Genomic DNA, 22,201 nt, shown 5'->3' on the forward strand with positions numbered 1-22,201 from the left:
TGCTTTATCGATTGCACATCCCGTTCGTATCCTTTCGCGTAAAGTGTACGAGCTAGTAATTCGATAAGGATCGAAAAATGCGCGGAGATTTTACTATGAGTTTTTGTGACAATGAAACGACCGCTCGGTGAGTATTCTATTGTATTGCTTTTTTTTCCAAAAAGTCTTCCGTTTAAATAAATAATCACACAGTTTTCTTTTAAGGTTTGTGAATACTTTTTCGCAATGGAAAAAGGAGTGATTGTATACTGAAGTGTATTTAAAATAGCAACAGTCATGTATGGGATGTTGAATATTGGATGGAATGAAGGTAATAAGGTGGAATGGACAACGGTAGGCTGGAAACGGTCCCTCCAGGGACTGTACACTTGGACACTGTAAGGTCACTTCATCAAACGGTGGTGTCTCTAAGAACCGCACTCGAAGTATCTAAGAACGAACTTAAAGAATTGAAAGAAAAGTATCAGGAACATTCACGTTGTATAGAATATGCTGATGTTATAGAAAAACTAACTTTAGAGAATCATATATTACGTCGAAGGATAATTGATTCTGATGATATAGGAAGTAAATCTCCCAAGAACATCAATTTAGAGGTGTCTTATAGCCCAAAAGGAGACAAAGGTGGCGACAGTTATAGGAGCGAAGTTTTTATTAAAACAGAATCTGCCAATGAAATTTTTGAGGATACAAATTATAAAACAACTGAACTCAAAAGTTCCGAGAAATTAGAAGAAATAATTGAAGAATCCAAATCTGAATCAATAGTATCAGATAAAACTAATTTTCCTATTGCTACTAGCAGTCCTATTGACGATAATAGTCAAATCTTTGTTCCTAAAGAAGAATCTGAAGTCAATACACCGAGCTTCAAAACGAAATTGGAATTGTTGTCGAAGTTTGATGTTAGGATTAAAGTAAAGACTTTGAAAGAGGGTAGTGCAAAATCAAGCACCACGTCTGACAGTGATTCTACGACTACGAGTGAAGAAAGAAAAGAAAAATCAACTGGTAAAGCTAACGAGTCAAAAAATTACCATTTCGAAGAGCAACGGGAACACTTTGAAAAATTAACAAACCATAAAGGTGATAAGGTTGATTTTAAATCTGTTTCTTCGGAGAATATAACAATGGCCGTGCCAAATGAAGCAGAAGTAAAATCTAAAACTGATAAGTTTGATGTACAAGTGCGCATCACATCAGAGGACAATCTCGTCGTTAAAGAAACTATCGAGAGGTCGAGGAGGAAAGATACGTTAAATTTGGATGTGGACAATTTAAGTCTTCGGTAAATAAAACGTTTCTTTTTCAAAAGTTTAAGTATAAAATGTATATAGTATCTTATAAAATTATTTATATGTTATTTGCTTCAGATCAATGTCGGAAGGCGATAATTCAGTTTTCTCTGAAGGCGGAACAACTCCAATGGAACAGAATACTGAACCCGATGATAAACAAGATCAGGAAAACGGGAGCGGCAACGAGTCCGAGGAAGTCGACGATATAGAACTTATATTTACGACGGATGAGTCGAAGGATATGAGCAATTTGCAGGCACGTTCTAGTACTAGAAATATCGTATATCATTTTCAGATGTTTTTATTTTTCAGTCATAGACAGAATTATATCTTTAGATACTTTGTTTGTACATTTGGGCTTGTTTTATGTATATTTAAATTATGTATACAATTTTTTTGTTTATCAAAAAATAACGTCTTAACTGAATGCTTAAGGAAAAAAGAAAACTTCAAGATCCTCCCTCGACCCTAATCGCCTAAACCCTATAAATATTAAAATAATAGAAATGAATTAAAAAAGTAAAATATTTCTTCAAAATGAATTTAAAAACAGAATACTTTAGAAAATAGGTCTGTGAAGGTGGGCTTGATAAAATTATTATCAAAAGGAGCAATTCACAAACACGATGTAATAGATTTTGCCGTTCAAGTTGATTGCGTGTGAACGTCACATTAGTTTTAAATTCGAGTACCCATGTATCGCCCCCATTTATTCACATCGTAAATTTGCAACTCGGATACCAGAATTGTTTCGACGACTGGGGTTTATGGTTTTGCGTGTGAAATAGTAAACGTGTTAAGCAGAATTAGAGTCGATAATTCGTTCGGCTGTATATGATTAGAACATTAAATTTTAGAACTGATATTTATTTATTTTTTCTAAAACAAAAATACTTTAAAGCATCCATATAATATGGATATTGTTATCCACAGGAAGATCTCGTTTCAATACGAGAGACCGATCAATGGGTTCCTGCCTCAGCTTCTACGACTCATTCGACGCCTGTTCTGATCAAATTTCATACTCTGGATCCAGACTTTCAACCAGGAAGTGATGTCAGTAATATGAGAAAAGAGAATCAAGAAAACAGTCCATGCTATGCAGCAGAACCGTCGCTAAGAATGAAAAGGGTGTCTTTGCCTAACGATAAAGAGATAAAACATGTTGGATTTAACGAGAAGGGAACTCTCGAACTGCCTGGTCGTGGGATTCTAAAGAGTTATGATAATAAGTCCGATAATATGCTGTACAGACGTAGTCCAAATACAAGTTCCAGGAGACTTGACAGTATTGATAGCCTAACTTGCGAATATAATCGTGGACTCAGCTTTGATAACACAAAGTCTTCGAGCTACGAATTAGGGTCTAGTCTAGATGTCTTACATAGAGAGGAGAGTGTGGACAGCTTTTATAAGCCAAGAATGGGACATCGGTTTTCCGTGTTTGCTGAAACTGATATATCGAAATGTGGCATTTCGGAGGATGATCTTGCAACCAATCTGAATTCGAGGCGTAATACATGCCCCAACCCATTCCAATATAGGTGAGAATTCAATTAACTGCAATTTTGGCTCTGCGTTTGAAAGGACATATCTAAATTTTTGAGTAAAATGTAAAGCGCATTGGAAAGTGCCAAATACTTTGCGTATTGTAAATAAATTAGAATATAAATGTTGCTGGAATTTTTAGACCCTTGATGCCTCGCTCTGGAGCCCGTTCGGGGTACAAAGCTGTCGGCCGACCTCGACCAGTAGTGTACCAGGGATTCGCCCCTCGACGGGAGAACGCTGCACAGACAGATGTCTCCGCTCTGCCACCGAGGTGGACTTCAGATGGCTATTTAGCCTATAAGGTATGTAATGCGAAACATTTTTGGCCATAGCCAAACCTGTATTCAGTATGCATGCTTTTCTTCATAGTCATTGCCTTTGCTAGCTGCTTACGCACACACTTAACTATTTTTCTGCACATTTTGTGTTAATATACTACATAAAAGATTGACTATAAAACAAGAGGCCCATGGAGCGCGCGGATTATTTAGTGAAGCAATAAAAGCGACTGAAAATTCCCGGAAGTCTGTGTTGAAATAACAATTTGTTAAAATGACAATAATAAACGTGATATCATTTTTGACGTATTAACAATAAGTAACGTCGTCGTAAACTGTTGCCTTCGCTTTTGAGTTTGCAATTGCGTTGAAGTGCGGTGAACTCCATCAGCCCTCTTGATACAGACTTTTGATACTGTTCACATGATTTTCTGGTATTTATTAGAAATAAAATACAATTAAGTATATTATACATCCATATCAATCAAATTGTTTACAAAGAAGTATAACATTAATGTACTACATTAATATGATACTAACAGATGAACTCGACTCACCCGACGGTGGCGCCCACGCTACCACAGCGCACAAGCACCACCCGTCGGCTTACCATCCCCGATGCGCGGCCACCACCACCACAACGACGCACTGATGAGGCTCGTCGGGTACTACTCAGTGACATTGGTAAGATATTGCAAATCAATTACTAATATCTAGACATTTGACTGTCTTGATAATCTGTTATCTAGCTTGTAAAGATGTAGAAATTAAAGGAAGTGACTTCGTAGATCCTGCAACTAAAACCACAGGTAGTGTCGGATTAAAAGAGCTAGTAAGTAGAGTGCACCGATTACGGTGCATATTTTGATTTGCCGTGATCGAAATCCCTGTAGTCCCGTTTTGGTTTTAATTGTGAGTTTATTTATTTTTTCGTTTTTCCAATCATTACAGAATTTTTTTTTCTTTCGGTTGGTTTGGTGGTGGTTATGTCCTTATTGTAAAATAAAAGAGAACAAAGTAGTGTTCTTTAAACATGTCGACAATCGTCTGTTAATGAGTCTGAAAATTGTAAAGTGCTGTTTTTATAACATGCATATAGGCGTTGCCTTCAGAACTTTATAGTTATTTTGAGGTTACTTCATGGAACTCAAAGTGATACTTATGCGGTATAGTTTATAGAAATCGAAGATTACTTGAATTATATTGCATTATATCGAACGTGACGATTGATTTATTTGCCATTTCCTAGAAAGTGGCATCAATCTCGTCACGAGGACTTCAATAAATCATTGTCCTGCAACACGTATACTTAATATGGGTTACAACGAGGTTACAGGAAAATATACAAACTTTACTACCTAATAGTCTATAGATCCAACGATTAGGTGCCAGTCTTAATCGCTCATAATCCATACACTATGTGGGCTTAAAAGATTCGTAGTATGTAATAAAGACACTGGTGAAGCTTTGTTGCTAGTAATATGTTTTACAGGATTCACGTCCATGGTGCCTGAGTTGTCACGCTCAGCTGAGCCGCTGTGGACACGACGAGCGACCGGCGTTCACGATTCTTCTCAATCACCCTCCAAGTAAATATACAATATATGTATAACAGATGTTACTTGAGCATTTTGTGTGAAATTACGTATATCCTAAAATATATTTAATCTATCGTAATGATACATATATTCCATAGTCTAATACATGGCAATTTTTAAGTCCTTAATCTTGAAAAGTCATAAAAATAAATTGCCATTTATTTCGACTATTTGATCTTTGGTTATCAGCCTAAGGCATGTGTGTTTTTTTGGGAGAATCAAGCAACATTTCATGTCATTTCCAAAGAACTTAAGAAGTCTTAACTGCTGAGCGAATATGATTAGATAAAGTAAAATTATGGGTTTATTCATTTATAATTATCCTTCTACATATAACGGCTTTCTGAGATGGAAGATTATCGTAGCATCGTCGTATCGTGATAGCATCAGTTGAATTCCATAATGTATGAAGTTGTACATTTGTTCAATTTATTGCAGATATCGCTACCGTTCTCCGTGTCTGAGCGTAGATCGAAGCAATGATTGGACTCAAACGGCAAACATCGCTTCCGTTAAAGGTAACGAATTATCTTCATTAGTTTAAAAAATAACCCAAAATATTTTATTCCTTGTCTAATATTTCGAATTTCATAAATAAAATAAGTACAGCAAGAGTCCTGTAAATCTTCCTGTAAATATTTTAAATCTTCTTATTTATGTTTGGCTGGATTATGTTTTATGGGTTTTTATATCGACAATATTTCTAATTCTATACCTAATCAAATAGAGAGAAATGTTTTTTGACTTATGTTGCTTTATTTAATCGAAAGGATGACTTAAATTTAAAAACATTTTGTTAATCCACGCAATGCCGTATTAAACTCGACATTTTGTTTAGCAAAAGTTATTTTGTTACTTAACTGAAATTATGTCTTAGGTGTATCTTGGCGCGGTTCACTACCAGACGTTCGTCGGGATGACACTGATGAGCTTCTACAGGAGACCGAAGCTTTCCTTCGTCGCTCTATTGATAATTTGCGCTCCACTTCGCTTGAAAGTTAGTATTTCGATTGGACTTTTCTAAGATTATTTAAAGGATGAAACACCATATAAATGTAATCACCATCTAACTTATATGAATGTATTTTTAACTGAAGTTTTAATTTTTTTGAAGAATCAATCTTTTACAACGCTTCTGGAATGTCTTTTGAGTATTTTTCAAATAAATTTTGTATAATTAACTACCTCTCTATTATCATTACTAGACGTCACTCACACTCACAGTTAATTAAACGAATTTTGAAATAGTTTCGTCAATTATTATTATATCGAATTTGATTAAACCGTAGATAATTTCTTTCATATTTATTCCAGAACTCCTTATGGATAAACATACAATAGCTTATAATATAATAATCGGATTTTGTCAATAATTTGACCGGCACTATCGCACGAAAGATCCATACCAAAACACTTAAGTCCAACATTAGTCCATCTGAAAATGTTGTTGTGTAAAGGATAATATTTGAAGTAAATGTTTAACAAAAGGACATACACTGCAAGATACTGTTCTTTCAATGCACTTCCTTCTGGTATACTGTCAAATAAATATTTAAAGTTGATAAACTTTAAAAATATAAAATGTCCAGAGGATCGGAGGTGCGATTCATGAGGAAATGCTGTTAGAATTCCTGCCACCATTGCGTAGAATTGGTCATGATTTGTACTGCCTCAATGTCTTTAATTATAATGTAAATAAATTTAATAACAAATGAATAATACTCGAATACGAATAAGTAGCGATCATTCAAATTTCTCGGTTTTACAGTGGACAGTTCCAGTGAACGATCAGGTCACCCATACATCCCAGCTGATGCAAAGCAGTTGCGTCTCGGACACGCTGTGAAACTGATAACCCCACAAGGAAGACTTGCGGTGGGACGCGTCAGGTATGGAATGAAAAATCAAAAAATCGTGCACCAGTTTTTTTATGTGAAACAAATCTCAGTATAGCACGAATATAAAAGTTCCGCCATGTTTCACTCCCGTGCGTACCTTATGGCAATGGGACTAGAAATATGAGTTTATGTTTGATCTCGCTTAGATAAATATAGACTCATGAAACTCTTATAGCAAGCTTTAGGGCGAAAAAAGTAATTGTTGAATTTGCTTCTTACTTTCCCTGTTATAAAGTTGTAAGTTTGTTATAGATACGTCGGCCTCGCGGGCGGCACCGCTGCAAATAGCGGTATAGTTGTCGGCGCGGAGTTTTCAATGTCTCAGTACCCAGGAATGCCTCGTAATGATGGTAACTACAATGGAAGGCGGTATTTCCTCACTCCGCCACAGTACACTGCTCTGTTTGTACCCTTCTCGAAGATAGTTATGGCGTGGGCCAACTAGGCACATGAAGTGAAACGGAAATCCGGCTCGAAGGACCATTTTTAGACTTTTCAAATAAATGTGAAGTTCATGTTAATTTATATAAATGTGTTGTCTTTATACTGATCAATCTATGTAGAAAGGCCTAATTAACGCATGTTATGTAATAATAAGACGGGAGAATACCTGCTGGAATTGATGAAGGAATGTGAATGTATAAAAACGTGATACTCTTGAAGTCATTTGAAAGTAACATTACTATGGTGTCATTAAGGTTTATTTTTGATAACAGTGATAAGTATTAACCACATGTTTGATTTTGGAATAGTTGGAAAAAAATTATAGTGAATAATCGAATAACATTTGTATTGCATAAAAGACTTCAGTTGAAGAAAAATTTAATATTACTTTAAAGAGAAACTAAAAGATATAGGAGAGAAGGATTAACGTTATACATTTTACTCATGGGCTAGTTACCTATAGGCTAGTTAGCAAACTTTCAACTTTGCTATATGATTGTGACCACAAACGATTTATATGAAAATAATATTACATGTAGTTGTTTGTTTGTTACTACAGTTTCACGATAGTAAGTAATGTGTATTGTCTGTAAAAACACATTTGCCTAAAGCAAGCTGCGATTGATTGAACTATGTAAGAAATTCTCTTCCTATATAATTATGAAGTACTAATAAAAAGTTCAAATTACGTAAAACCTTTTTTTAAAATATGAAGTTTTATGCAGATAGCTCGTTAGAGTTGAAATCGTTACAAACTTTATTGAAAAGTTTAGTAGATCAAATTTCAATTTTATCTATAAATAATTAAGATTGAAAATTAACTAATCGATATTGATGTATAGGCTAGTTATATGCATGGTATGTGTGTAATGTTAGCCTAAGGGAAATATAGAAATGGGGGTAGATTTGTCTTGTGATTATCCTTGTGGGCAAACGTATGTGAACAGTTATTGCCTTCATAATACAACAAGTGATGATAGTGATTACTGATGGTACACGAAAAAATCTCCAACATAATTCTATCATGGCACACTTGCGGGAAAAGTGTCAGAATCGGTACCCAGCAAATCTACCTCATAATCTTCTTTTTCTTACCTTCATATTATAAAATATAAAGGTTTTAAGAGTATAAAAGAGATGTATTTTATGTCAATCGTCACTAATGTATAGTGCGCAATGATATTCTAATAAACAGATATGTTATATCCATACTAAACAACAGAAAAAAGAGTGCCGTGCCGAGGACCGTTTATTTTTGTTTATTTTTGCATTTCGTTAAAAGTAAAGAGGATAGCTTGATAAATACAATAAGTAAAAGGGATAACTAGATGTTTTAATTACGCAAAACGTATTTCTACGTAATTATTGTGTATTATAACGTATTACTACGTCAAACGACAAAAGGCAAACGTCCCAATTAGGTCGTTTTCTAGTCTTCACTTTTTGCGCGTTAACAACATATCTGCTTACTACAACATCATTGATAGTGCGTAAGTATTTTTTTAAATTCCTGCTCACTTTTCTAAATTATGGTGCTCTGTCTCTTTCTTGTTTTGGAGGTTATTTTTTTTATATCTTTCGCTGTTTTTGTTATAGTTATCTTGTTGTCAAGAAAAAAATGTTTGATATGGACATTTTTATTCGTTTTTCAGTGGTATATTATTATCATACTTTAATATCTGTGTGTAGACAAATGTATTTTCAGATATTGTATTATAAATTAATAAGAATATTGATGTTAGACAATACTCCCGAAGTTAAATATCAAGATTGTTTGACATTGTATCTCATATCTATGGTTTTTAATGTGTCAGTTATAGAAAGATAGACATTTTAGCGTCTGAAACGTTAAATATAGTTATGATGCACTCAGATTTACATTAAGCTTATCATATTGCGCACAATGAAGTTTCCCTTCAAAAATAAATATATAATTGTTAGTAAAAACTTAATACTTTTGTTCATAAGTGTGAAAATACTAATAGTAGGAATTTTATTTCTCCACCATGACTGTATTTCTATTACAATTAAGAACACGTTAATACTCTGGAATCGATTGAAATCGGCACTACGAACACAATAGTAAACAATTCTTTGCTTTAAGAAGATAATGGCAAAAGAAGTAACTGCAACTATTTGTATGTCGACGTATTTTATAGCTTTAGTAAATGTTTAATGTTATAAATCTTGATCATATGACCTTGAATAGCTCATTCTGATTGGTCGGCAATTTAAATGATTCGTTACAAACGTGCTTCGATTGGCCGACAGACGAATATCGCGGTTGATAAATTTTAATCGAATTCAAATTGTTGTTTGTAATCTTCTAATATAAATATTATTGTATTAATATGTGTAGTATTTTTGATGTAAAGTGTATTATAATTATAATGTAATTGCTTTACTTACTAGCTGGCTAGGCTACTCTTAAACTTATCATTGACTGTTGGACAAGGGCTGTCCCCTTATATATCATAATTCATAAATTAAAATTCGAAATTCAAAAATTTCGAATCTGTCGACTCTTGACAAGATTAAAAACTCAAATGAAGGATTATTTATAACAGTCCTAATTATACTGACGAAATTGTCAAGTATTATAAACTTTTTTCTGTAATTCTTAATAGATGGCGCTTTACAAACGTCATTTTTGACGTTTACGGTAACTTTTGAAATATAGTGTATACCGTACTCTTTTTTTAATATGTCTATAGCCTATATATATAATTAAATCAATTAGAGGAGAATATGTAGAATTCTTTTATTTTTCATAGATGTAGCTTGGGAATTGAATGAATCGAAAGTGTCTTATTAGTATATTCTTGGCTTTCATACGAAATGGATAGTTGAATGCAAGTATCTACCGAATTTATAACTATCAATTTAAAATTCAAAATCTTTCAATCTATATACTGGTTAGAATTTAGTCACTGATTCTAAAAATAGGAAATTTTGGTCTAGCATAAAAAGTGCTTAAAATTTCAGCGGTACTTGCATCTAATTAGGTAGGTATCGGTAAGGCATAGAGTAGTTAAGAGAAGATTAAGGGTTGAAAGGTTTTTCCGTTATTATTTTTGGAAGCTTTTTACTTTGTACTTGTGATTTTTCTTAATAACCGAATAATCGTTGGCATTATATTTTTTTAAATATTTACAACAATTATCAAGTAAATATTTTTTTTACAATTCTGTATTATCGAACGTTTTTTTGTTTCTATGGGTTTATTTGTAATTTTATACAAATAAAGTATATTGAGCGCTGTACATGAAATTCGAGATTAATGAAAGTCTAGAGGTTTAATTGGTTGTGAATTGTATTGATCTCGATTTAAAAAAAAAGAACAGATGTTTTAAAATGAAACCTTATTTAATAATCATTTAAATAATCTTCCATCTTGTCATTGAAATATTTGGAATAAAATATGGATATCAAGTTTTAATTTTTCGCAAAAGTTTTGTTGTTTAAACTTTAGATATGGGGAATCTATAAAATGTATTAGATTTGTTAGTAGACCGCTTTTTGAGTTATTAGCCACGTTATGTCAAACTCTTTCTTGTTCAGTGCAATATTCATTTTAATCGATAGAACCAAATTGTGTGCGTAGACTTTGTGTGTAGTACAAAATAAACAAAAAAACAAATTTTGTCTTCGATATTTAAAATAAAGAATGTAAATCACTAATGATAGGTGTTGATAGAAATAAAGATCGAAAACACTACACGACCAAACGTAAGCGATCACATTTAATAACGACAAAATTTCCACATATTAATTCGGTCTTGTGGAAGCGTATGATTAACTTCGGCGTAAAGTTAGAACTAATTTGGTAGAATTCTTCAGTTTTCTTTGCCATACGACCATCGCTGGGTAAATGAGACACATATAATCTCTAATAATAATATCTACCATATTTTGTAGTCGACACATATACATTTCGATTTTCGTAGTGGACTTTTTCGCTTTGCCTATTTGGTCGTGTACGTGTTCGATCCCATATAATAATTGCTGTTTATCAGAAACCGTGTTCAGAACAGGTGCCAAAACAATTGGCTAAATGTTATTGTGTGTTATATGTGCTACTATGTCTTTAAAATTTCATGTGCTTTAAAAAGTTGAAGAAATTATTAAGTGGAATTATGTAACTGCCTAACGCCCCGACTCTGTCTATCGTATGTGTACGTGTGCATCATTTTCACCATGACTATTTCTGTGTGAAGCTCGTGTATAATTTTGACGTCATGTTCTTTGATCAGAAGACATTTCTGTGGCCTGGTGCTAATGAGGTCAAATTCTGTAACCCTTTATTTTGGTAATCAGAACAGAATCTGAGTTGTGTCGGAATATAATTGGAATCGTATTGTAACCAAAAGAAAGATTTGATATTGATCATCAGTTACGATTAAGATGAGGATGTAATATTTGTTCAGATTAGTCGAATTTGGATCGGAGTTGATTGGGAAAATATCCTTACCGCTGCAAGTTCGTAAAATTGGCCCTCAGTTGGTGTTAATAACGTATAAGCTGTCGTCAAAAATGCCGTTATTAAAATAGAAACCTATTATTTTGTAGGTATACGATTAGAGGGCAGAAACAAAAAATCTGTCTTTCATGGCTTAAATATATGTTCTTGGGCCATGATTCTGACGTTGACATTTGAAAGATATACACCAGTAAAATAATTCTGTATTTATCCAGGATTATTTTTTGTAAATAATGCAACCTCAATGTAGGCATTTATAAAATATTGGGGAAATTAGTTAAATTGGAAGAGTGGGAAAATAGCTCCCTATGCCTGAATTAAGGGCTAGTAACAAATATAATGTGACCTATTTAGCACCAGGCAATAATTTGCAGCACGTCAAGTGTGTTTAATTTATTTTCTGCCAAATGTTTAAATATCATTATTAAATTTAAAATGACTAGTTATCATCTCAATAGCTTATCAGCCTGACTCTTTAAATCATTAGCGTAATACATAGGTTCATAATCTTGCATATTCATCAACTCTGTTATCAATATAAAGAAATATATTTTAAATATTACTGTATAAGAATATATGTTAAATGTATGATAATAAAATGTAAAATTTATATCAATGGCTTTTCATAACCTTCGCGTTAATAAATATAGAATAAGTAACCAGTAGTGAAATAGATTTAAACAAAAAAAAATAATAATTTACATTACTTAAAAAATATGATTAAAATAATTGCTCTAACTTCGAATTTATCTTAACATAAATAAACTACTAATATCTGATTTATTGAGTAAACTACTTACTCAGTTTTTTTTAATTTTTTTTATGGTATAGGTTGACGGATGATCATATGGGCCACCTGATGGCATGTGGTCACCATCACCCATAGACAATGACGCTGTAAGAAATATTAACTATGCCTTACATCGTCAATCTTGGGAACTAAGATGTTATGTCCCTTGTGCCTGTAGTTACACTGGCTCACTCACCCTTCAGACCGGAACACAACAATACTGAGTACTGTTATTTGGCGGTAGAATAAGTTAACCAAACAAATCCAAATAAAACACCGAACCAAAAATACGAGTCACGCTAATATCAACTTTTGACGGTACACGGCAAAACGAAAAATTAATAGCGTTGTAATTCAAATTTCAACAGTTCTTTTGTTTTTTTTATTGTTAGTGCCAGTTGGATCGGTAAAGGAATCTTCTCAGTGTACTTTATTTTTAAGTTATATAAATAAATGGGAAATTGGGAAATGGTTTGTGTAATAAAATTACAGTGGTTGTATTACTGTTATTCCTGAGAACAACATTAATTTAATAACAATAACATGTAACAACATTTTGTGCGTTATTCTAATTTGTTATAAATCACCAGGTAGTTCGTGTTAAGAAACAATACATATAAAACAGATGTAGTGAGAAAAAAGGTCAGCAGTGCGATTCTGTAAGAATTAATTTCGTATCTCACTCGTGAAATGTTGACAAACGACGTACAGTACGTGTATCTTATAAATTCAATAATTTAATAATTATTATGGATAGATAGATGTATGACGTGAGTTTCGAGTTTCTTGTCACAGAATAGTTCTACTAAATATAAAATATATATAAAAAAAGCGAAGTAAATAAAGAAGGAATACTTATTATATATAAGGAAAAGCATAGAGATAGTATGAAGTAGAAATAAAGAATTGTAAAAAAGTAAAACAGTACAAAAACAAGAGAATGAAAGAAGAAACGGAATACAAAATCAAAAGTTATAGTATATTACAGAATATATATCAGTATTTTGCATAATTTAAACTTACTGATAAATATGACATGGAAAAATAGAGAAGAGAAGAGAAGAAAGAAAGTTACAGGAAAGAATAGAATAGAATATAAGTACATATATAAAAAGATTGAATTATAAATTAAAAAATAAAGAAAATATAGAATAGATATGTATGTATAGAAAAGAATAAATAAGAATACAAGTCAGTATGTAATGGAAACAGCATCATTTGTTGTTATTTTATTGTTGCTGCTTTAAATCTAAAAATATCAACGTAGCTATTTTATTATAGCATGTTTTTTGGTAGCAGAAAACATATTATTATTCCCCTGAGATATTTCGCAAAAATAATTGATAATACAGATGTTAAAGAAAAAAATATATAAAGTAGCTCAAGTATTTTGATAGCTTAGAAAAAATATGTGAATAACAAGAATATAATAATTGGTACTTTATCGAAAGTAAAGGATAGTAAAACAAGTATTAAGTATATAGAGTCAAGTGAAGAGTTAAGTATATATATCAAGTATATAGAGTCAATTTAAGAATCAAGAATCAAGATGAATATGAAAATTGAAATAACAAGTGAAATTAGAGTAAAAAAGAAGAAGAAAACAGTCAGATAAATATTCAAACAAGACATAGTATAGAAAGAAGTCATCAACAAGACAGCAAATATTTTTCTATAGATATAAAAGTGTAAAATATTGTAGATGTTCGAGAGTAAAAACTATTCAAGAAAGTGAAAAGAAGCCTAAAGATAGATATTTGAGGGGAAAGAAATAAAACAGATAGAGTAAACAAAGCAAGTTTGAGACATTAATAGAGATAAGAAAATAGAAGAAAGAAAGTGTCGATAGAATGATTTCATAAAAATGATTTTTATTAATATGAAATTATGAGGAATATATGAGTGAAAAGTTTTGATATTATATGTATATAATTGGTATTAATATGATAACATCAAGGAAGTGATGACATGGCATAAAATGATATCTATGTAATATGAATAGGATATATATTTAGTTGAAAAAGAAATTGTGAAAATGATTATTTTCTTCAAGAAGTTGTAACTTGTGACATAAGGAAAAGAATGAAAAAGAAGATAGATGCGATATGATGTTTCTTTGTAAGAATGTTATGAGAAAATGTTGAAGTAGCTTTGTATTTTAAGAAATTAGCATAATGTCAAATGATTGAGTGATAGTGAGAAGAAATTATAAGAAAATGTATGAAGATTAAGAAAAGTATATAAACGGAGAAAGAATGACTTAAAGAAAGATCAAGGTAAAAGTAATTAGATATAGAGAAAGTACAAGATATAGAGAAAATGAGTATGAAAATATTGTAATTGAACAAATAGAATGATGAAATGTAGTAGAAATAAAAGAATGAAATTAGGAAGAGGTTGTGTAAAGATCAAAAGTATGAGATTTTAAGAAACAAGTAAAGTGAAAGTATAGGCAGAATAGTAATTAAAATAATAAAATTGTAAAGTAGAAATAGAAAATCAGTAGATGAACAATAAAAATATTTTTTTAAAGAAAACAGTACGAAGTAAACAGTAAAAAACAAATTATCTTTTTCAGCGAAATATAAAAGAAATGATGATAAAGCAAGTAAAAGTAAGGAAATGTTCTGTGACTTAATTATATGAAAATGAGTTAGAACAAAAAAAGAAGATAAAAAAGTAAGTAAGCGTAGAATGAAGGAATATGAATATTTGATAAAGTTTTAAATGAAAGTGAAGTGAAGTGTAAAGATGTTATAAATAACAAAGATAAAAGTAAAAGAATTAAGTTCAAGATGAAAAACGTGTTAAGATACAAAAAGAAATTAAAGAAGTACAAATATAATATGTTATGAAAAAATGAATGTAGACAGAAATCGGATGATGAATATTATCAAGCCGATGTTATAATGACAACGTTAAATATGAATTGAATGAAGTCCAGTGTACAGAACAAAATAAAAGATTTTGAAGTAAATAATAGAATAAGAACAATGAAAAGATAAGTAGTTGGTTCAAGTGAAGTAAAATAGATAAAGAGAATGAAATGAAAATAAAACATATATTTAAAAGATATTTAAAGTAATTTTAGAATATATATAAGTATACACGAAAGACAGATTAAGAAGAGAAAACTAAATTAAAAATATATAAAGAAGAATTGGCAGCGTTTAATAGTTTAATAAATAACAAGTAGCGTACTTTTATTAGTATCAAAGTTGAAATATATAGTAGCAACTATTCAATACATACGTTGTTCTTTATTATATAAGATAAAAAAATAGATAAAAGTAAGAAAGAATTTAAAAGCTGAAAGCATAGTATAGAGCGTGAAGTGAGGCGTGAAGAAGCAGAAATAGTACAGAAGAAAGAAGAAAAGACATTGATAGATAAGAATTAGAGCATTTAGATACAAGAGATAATAGATAAAGAAAAAAAGATAGAGTTAATAGAGTGAAATAAGAAGTAAACGCAAAAGAAAAAGAAAAAGAAAAAGCAAGCAGTAGAAAAGATATTGAAAAGATTTAAAAAAAGGTGTTATATAAATTTGAACTACCCTGGTGGCATATCACAGTGTACTTTGTCAACCTAAATCTAATGTAGAGGAACATTATTTAAAAAGTGCTTAGCGGAATTCACCGTTTTAAACAAATGTGCGGTAATCCGGCTTACAATTAAAATAATTATATCACTTGAGAATACTGTCTTTGGTAATTCGAGTTTTGATGCCATATCCAAAAATTGGCAAGAATTTTTCTCATCTACTTTTCTAAGTCTTAATAGATTTTAAAAAAGATATTCTATGAAATACTGATGTTTTGTACCCAATTCGCTCAACAGATATCGCGATGGGTGCATTCGATTTACTATCATTTTAAATCCTACTTCCTATATCCCGATGAATCCTGGTTATTAACGGGATAATCGGCATACCAGCCGAAAGCACCGTTGTCCCCGGTGTGCGCACCGAAGTCAACGTATTCCCCGAAGTCTGGTGGTCTTTCGGCGTATTGGGAGACTGCGCCTAAGTTGGTTTCACTAGGAGCCCCATCTTGTGCTTGTGGTCTTGGGACTTCTGGCGCAGGAGGAGGGGCAAGCGCTACAGCTGGAAATAATCACATATCTTACTTACCGGTGGTTATACTCTCTATTTTAAAAAAAAAAGTGGAATATAGAAACTATTAAATGGAAGGAATGTTAGCGGTAATCAATTTGGTAATAATGCAATATTTACTTTGCCTTACATATTTCTGTCTATAACACATTCTTCCATTTCTATATATTGTTTTATTTGTAACAAGATAAATAAGCTTACATCATATTGTACGAACGTCATTTATAATATATAAGTTTGTCTAAATTAATTCTGATTATTATCTAGTATGAAGCAAGTAATTTCATTCAGGCTTTAATTTACTAGCGGAAGGCAATCTACCACTGTAATTACGACGACTATGAATCGAAAGTGGCTTGCTATAGTCACATTGCAACAAGGCTCGGTTTGCATAACCCCACTTAAAATTCTAGGGGGGAACTCCTAGTTGCGTCCAAGTTGTATAATCTGTTGCTTATTAAATTGAAACTAAGTATAAAATAAATATTGATAGTTTGGACTAGCGTACTCAGTTCAGATGTGATCGGTTTTACGAATTTTGCCGATGCTACATCTAAGTTGTGTCATACTATAAATAAAATCGTATTCCAAAGGTATATCGATTCGTTTTTTATATTTGCGTGTGTTCGAAAATTATATTTGTGTTTTACGCGATTAGGTATTTTTCGGATATATTTATTGCTACAGTAACCAAATACCATAAAGTACCATTTACATATTAAAAGTGCAAACGGTAACAAATACAGATGAATAAATCACAAAATAATGGAATAAAAATTTTAGAGAACGTGTTATTTACAAATAGTGTACCAAATGTAAAACGAGTTTGCTCCGTGTACTAGAAAGTCGGTAATCCTTTGTGACGGTGAAAGTGACGATGATTGATAACCGTATGACTCGCTTATTGCGCTTTCTTTGACATTTACTAAACTGATCTTTGTACTTAGGAAGTCACGGTCTGCGCCTCTGACCTATCCAGTTCTATTGTCATTCAGTAACATTATGTAACGAACTTCACTTTATATGAAAATATATTTGCTCTTATTTCAACGGAAAAAAACTGTATTACAGTTTTTTTTTTGTATATAAATCATTTGAAAGCTGCGTTGAAGTCGTGACTCAGCAATTGAGTTTAACACTGTCAATACAATGATTTATCCGTAGAGTTGTTATCGATAAGACTTATCGATAAATCCATTCACATTAATCAAGTCAGATAGGTTTTCTTTTTGAATAAACTATTCAAGTTATAAGACAATGAATTTGACTCACTTCCTTGCTGGTAGTTCTGTAGTGGTATCGGTTGATAATTGTCTTCATACAGAGCTTCTGGTAATTGCGGTGGTGGCGGAGCCAGGGTTTGCCTCGGGACCCGTCGAGCTCTCAAAGCTGTCAGGTCCACGAAGGCTATCTGGTCCGCGGGCACCGCTATGTACGAAGGCAGGGCGCATGCTACGGCTATACAAGCCGCGAAAATGAGAGAAAGCTGCAAAAATAATATATAATTTAGCATAATAGTTCGCATAAACTGCTTAGATCTAAATCTATGGAAGGAAATAGCCGTTTATATAACATTTTCAGATTTTAACGTTTTAAATTTAAATACCGTTAGAAAATCGAAAGCGTAGTTAATATGCAACATTATTTAAAAAATATATTTTAGTGATATAAGATAACAGCGTATTGCAGTCTTGTAGTATGTATGTGATGTATACTTATAAAAAAGTTCCAACATAATTCAAAAGGAGGTTGAGGTTGTTCTTAGATGATTAATGATGAAAACTCCAATATGATAGAGTGACATATATCTTATGATCCGTTAAGCTGTGGCATGTTACGCATACAGAAAGCACGGAGAGTAATTGAAGTATGTCAGAGCAATAACGAGATGTGGTAAGGCTGGTCACGGACCGATGCGCTTGCGCAACCTACGTAATTGGAGCTTACGCTCGCACGGTTACTATCAAACACTATTGTTGTTTATTGTTCTTCATATATTTTTCTTCTAGATAAATGATAATTTTAATTTCAAGGTATATAATTTCGTAAGAGTTCAAGCGATTTGAAAGTGTGATAATAAAAATAGCAAGCGATTGCAATAACAACAAGTATTATCGCTCACGGACGTACGAGGTGTTTTCACTTTCCGCTTACGTTAAATGAATACATAATAGATATTTTAATTACTCGAAGAGTGTGGTTATCCATCGTTATTTCTATTTTCAAAATCTTTAACATTTTAAATATTCTTTATTAGATAAAGACGATAAGTAAAATAAAATAAAAAATCGTACACAGTAGTTAACTGTCGTCGTTTAAATGAATTATATGTGTAGACATCGTCTATCATTTCATGTGGGTAGCGTTTCCGACACACCTATAAACAAGAAGGTTGTATAGGTCCCCATCCCACACGGCCCTTCTAATATGAATATAAGTCTATTGCATAATCCTACCATAAATAAAACCTACACTATACAAAACATAACGAATAAAAGTATTTCATTAATAATATATTATTTACCTAAAAAACAATTATCTGTATATTTTGATTGTTAATGTACCATACTGGCAACATTAGTATCTTGTAAGTGTAATGTGGATATATCGCAGTTCATATATTAAATAAATATTATACGAACATAACAGAAAGTATATTTACGCTATAAAATCGTGTTTATGTTATAACTACTTCCGAATTATCAGGTAATATCGAAAAGCGAAATTGTTTTTACGTAACATCTGTCCCACGAACGTTCGGCGCTGTCAGCGTAGTTCAGAAAATCGGAGATTGCGATACATGCACTCATTATTTTAGAAAGTAAAAAGTTCTGCTAATACAACGTGATACAGTTCAAACGGAATTTAAACATTAAATTTGGAATAAAATCGATATTTTATAATTCATTGTGTTGACATTGCTTTAAAAATTAAAAAAGTTTCTCTATTTTAAAGAGGAAATATCGTTTTCTTTGCAATCGATAAACTATGAAACCACTAGACCGATTTAACAATTTTTATTATTCTTTCACGATTAGAAAGCTACTTTATTCAGAAGTTACTTATTTCAGTAACAATGAATTGCAGTCTCTATATTTCGTATGCCTAAGTCACGATACAATTAGAATATTATACAATGCAGATACGAAGTAATTAATCATGTTTTTGTATCCCAATATTAAATAATTTAATCTTTGTACCATTTGTCATACAGATAATTAACGACATTTATAATAATTTAAGACTGGGTCGCCCACTCCTGTCAACCTTCGATAGGTTCCGTATCAGTGAAAGGCTTCAATGCCAGTCGCGGTGACCATTGTGGGTAAAACTACAAAGAATATCTGTAAGTAACAAAATCAAGGTCTAGTTGCTAAAGCACTTTTACTTTTCCGGTTTAATAGAGTACGGAATATGATAACGTGTATCATAAGGTTATTAAATCTTAAAAGAATTTTAATCACGTGCATATTAACCGTAATAAAATATTTACAGTATGAAATGCAATATAATAAGGATTTTATAGCACACAATCTCTAACGGTAATTCACTATCTCTTTCCTTAGTGTGGGCATAAAGAGGATAGCTAGAAGTCCTGTCAAATTTGACATGTGTAGTTTAGAAATTCACACATCAAATGTACATTTTAAAATAATCATTATTATATGTTGAGAATTGTAGTAAATTCGTGCAGATCTCATAATGTCGTTAAAATTGTTATAGCTTAGCCTCATTTTAATTCAAAACCACTTTAATAAAGTATTTCAGTTGACCTGAATCGACGAAATATGATTTAAAGTAACCGCCGTGAATAAAGTAAATAGCAGTAATTTATTTTGAATAACCGAATTTCACGTTTACAGGGTTGCCATTAACCGGACCAAGGTGATCAACATTGAACGAATTCATTTTTACAGTTTTTATTAGTAAAAAATGCAAATTATGTTGCAAATCATAATTCTCCATATTTATGTTTAAAAATGATAATATAACCCTTAAACTTGTTTGTCTTAGAAATTATAATTCAGTTTAAAAAAAAATGCTGTTAAACGTTAAGGATTTTTAAAACTCTACCTTTGCTTTTAACTCAAATAAAGCCTTTATGCTAGATTAAAGACGCATAGATATTATTTGTTACAGTAATTTTGACATTTTGATCATTAAATAAGTTGATTGAGAATTTTAAATACTTTTTTATTTGTCTAACCAAAGGGAACAAAAAAATAATTCAATCGAGCTTATAAACAATCAAAAATATTAATAATAAGTTGTGGATTAGATATAAATTTAAATTGAGAATCGAACTTACGTTTTACTAAAAATCGTTGTTTTATTTTCATTTTTAATCTAGCTACGCTGTTACAATTTTACTTGGACGTTGTGTCAACTAGCCTGAGAATACCACTCAACAATTATTCTACCACCAAATTGTATCTCAAGACTTGAACTAGTGTTCCGGGATAAGGAATATAACATCTATTTTCCTTAGTTGCTGGCAGATTTCTTATAGGTACTGTTAATGATAAAAGACGATGGTGACAATTTGAGTGCACGTGTTCCACATTTAAAAAAAATTATCTAGGGATACCAAAAACTACTAATTTATATCTTAATTATTTCTCCACCCGTACCAAATTCGTCTAATATTATTCTTACTGGTAACACCTTTGTAAATAATTAATTTCAAATATTCTAAATCTAAATATAAAATATGTGATCATAAAATTAAAATGTAAAACATTTACTGAAATAATGTGTGATTTCAGTAAAAGTTAGTTATAACAACGGATGTTTTGTGAAGAGAAAAAAATGCATCGTTAAATAAAATTATGAAAGATTAACTGCACTGGCCTTGTTAACTTAATATGTTAACGCTCTGATTCCGTGTTGATTGGTTAATTTAAAAAATAAAAACAATTATTAGACAATTGTCTGTGGGCCGTGAAATTATTCATTTGCAATTATTACAATTAAAATCCTAAGAATTGACAAAGAATGAATCTGTAATAAAAAAATTAACGCGTTAAAATTATACAGTTACATAAATATGCGATAAATATTAATTAAAATATCAGATTAATTCTTTATCAATATTATACAAATTAGAGTTAAATAATTATTGTTTTTAATTATATATTAAAAGTCTAATGACGAAAAAGGAAATCGAATATACTAAAATAAAAAAATAAACAATTATAATAAATTTGAATTAGGAATGTATTGTTAACAAGACACTTGCAAAATTTCGTCACGTTAAATTTATACGATCCGTATTATAAAATGTAACACAAATGAAACTGACCATGCTCTCCGGTGTACCACTTCACTACCGCAGGGCGCGCTTGCCACAACTGAACTCGACGTTGCCGCTGCAACAATTTTTATACCAACCTTTCAAAGTTTCACTTTCTACTCGGCCCAGTCAAACGTGATCCACTTTTTTATGCCTTTAAAGGTACAAAGGCAACCCCCAGGCAAATACCTGGCTATAGAGGGGTCAAAGGTAATCTAAAGCACAATCGATTAAATACTATTTGGTGAAGCTGTTGCTGAGGTAACTTTAAGTCTGTTTTCGGCTACGGAGATTTATATTACGAACATTCCAGATATAATTACACGTGTTTCCAATGATTTTTTTTTTTCATAAAAAAAGTTCACTGAAATAATGCATAGATTGTCAATACTTTTAAAATAAGCATTAAAACACTAGGAGTCAATAATTTCAAATAAAGATTCTTAATATGCAACGG

General features: G+C 31.6%; 2 protein-coding genes and 1 long non-coding RNA gene across 3 annotated transcripts; 2 read left to right on the top strand and 1 right to left on the bottom strand.

The window, feature by feature from the left end:
* Window positions 1–210: 210 nt before the first annotated feature.
* Window positions 211–7,373, top strand: LOC124536902. Its single transcript, XM_047113561.1, has 10 exons — window positions 211–1,288; window positions 1,374–1,554; window positions 2,232–2,842; window positions 2,989–3,151; window positions 3,670–3,811; window positions 4,620–4,716; window positions 5,164–5,243; window positions 5,603–5,722; window positions 6,494–6,614; window positions 6,876–7,373. Exons 1-10 carry the CDS (start codon window positions 324–326, stop codon window positions 7,066–7,068), a joined length of 2,673 nt encoding a protein of 890 aa, XP_046969517.1. The 5' UTR covers window positions 211–323; the 3' UTR covers window positions 7,069–7,373.
* Window positions 7,374–12,832: 5,459 nt separating this feature from the next.
* Window positions 12,833–21,855, bottom strand: LOC124536975. The gene is made up of 3 exons (XM_047113665.1): window positions 21,754–21,855; window positions 17,724–17,937; window positions 12,833–16,442 (listed from the first exon to the last, which is right to left on the bottom strand). The coding sequence occupies exons 1-3, from the start codon at window positions 21,754–21,756 to the stop codon at window positions 16,219–16,221; spliced, it is 441 nt and encodes a 146-aa protein (XP_046969621.1). The 5' UTR covers window positions 21,757–21,855; the 3' UTR covers window positions 12,833–16,218.
* Window positions 19,050–20,566, top strand: LOC124536976. Its single transcript, XR_006966910.1, has 3 exons — window positions 19,050–19,157; window positions 19,666–19,797; window positions 20,315–20,566. It is a non-coding gene; the product is annotated as an uncharacterized LOC124536976 (long non-coding RNA).
* Window positions 21,856–22,201: the final 346 nt, after the last annotated feature.

This window comes from Vanessa cardui, chromosome 17 (assembly GCF_905220365.1).
Source record: "Vanessa cardui chromosome 17, ilVanCard2.1, whole genome shotgun sequence".
NCBI lineage: Eukaryota > Metazoa > Arthropoda > Insecta > Lepidoptera > Nymphalidae > Vanessa > Vanessa cardui.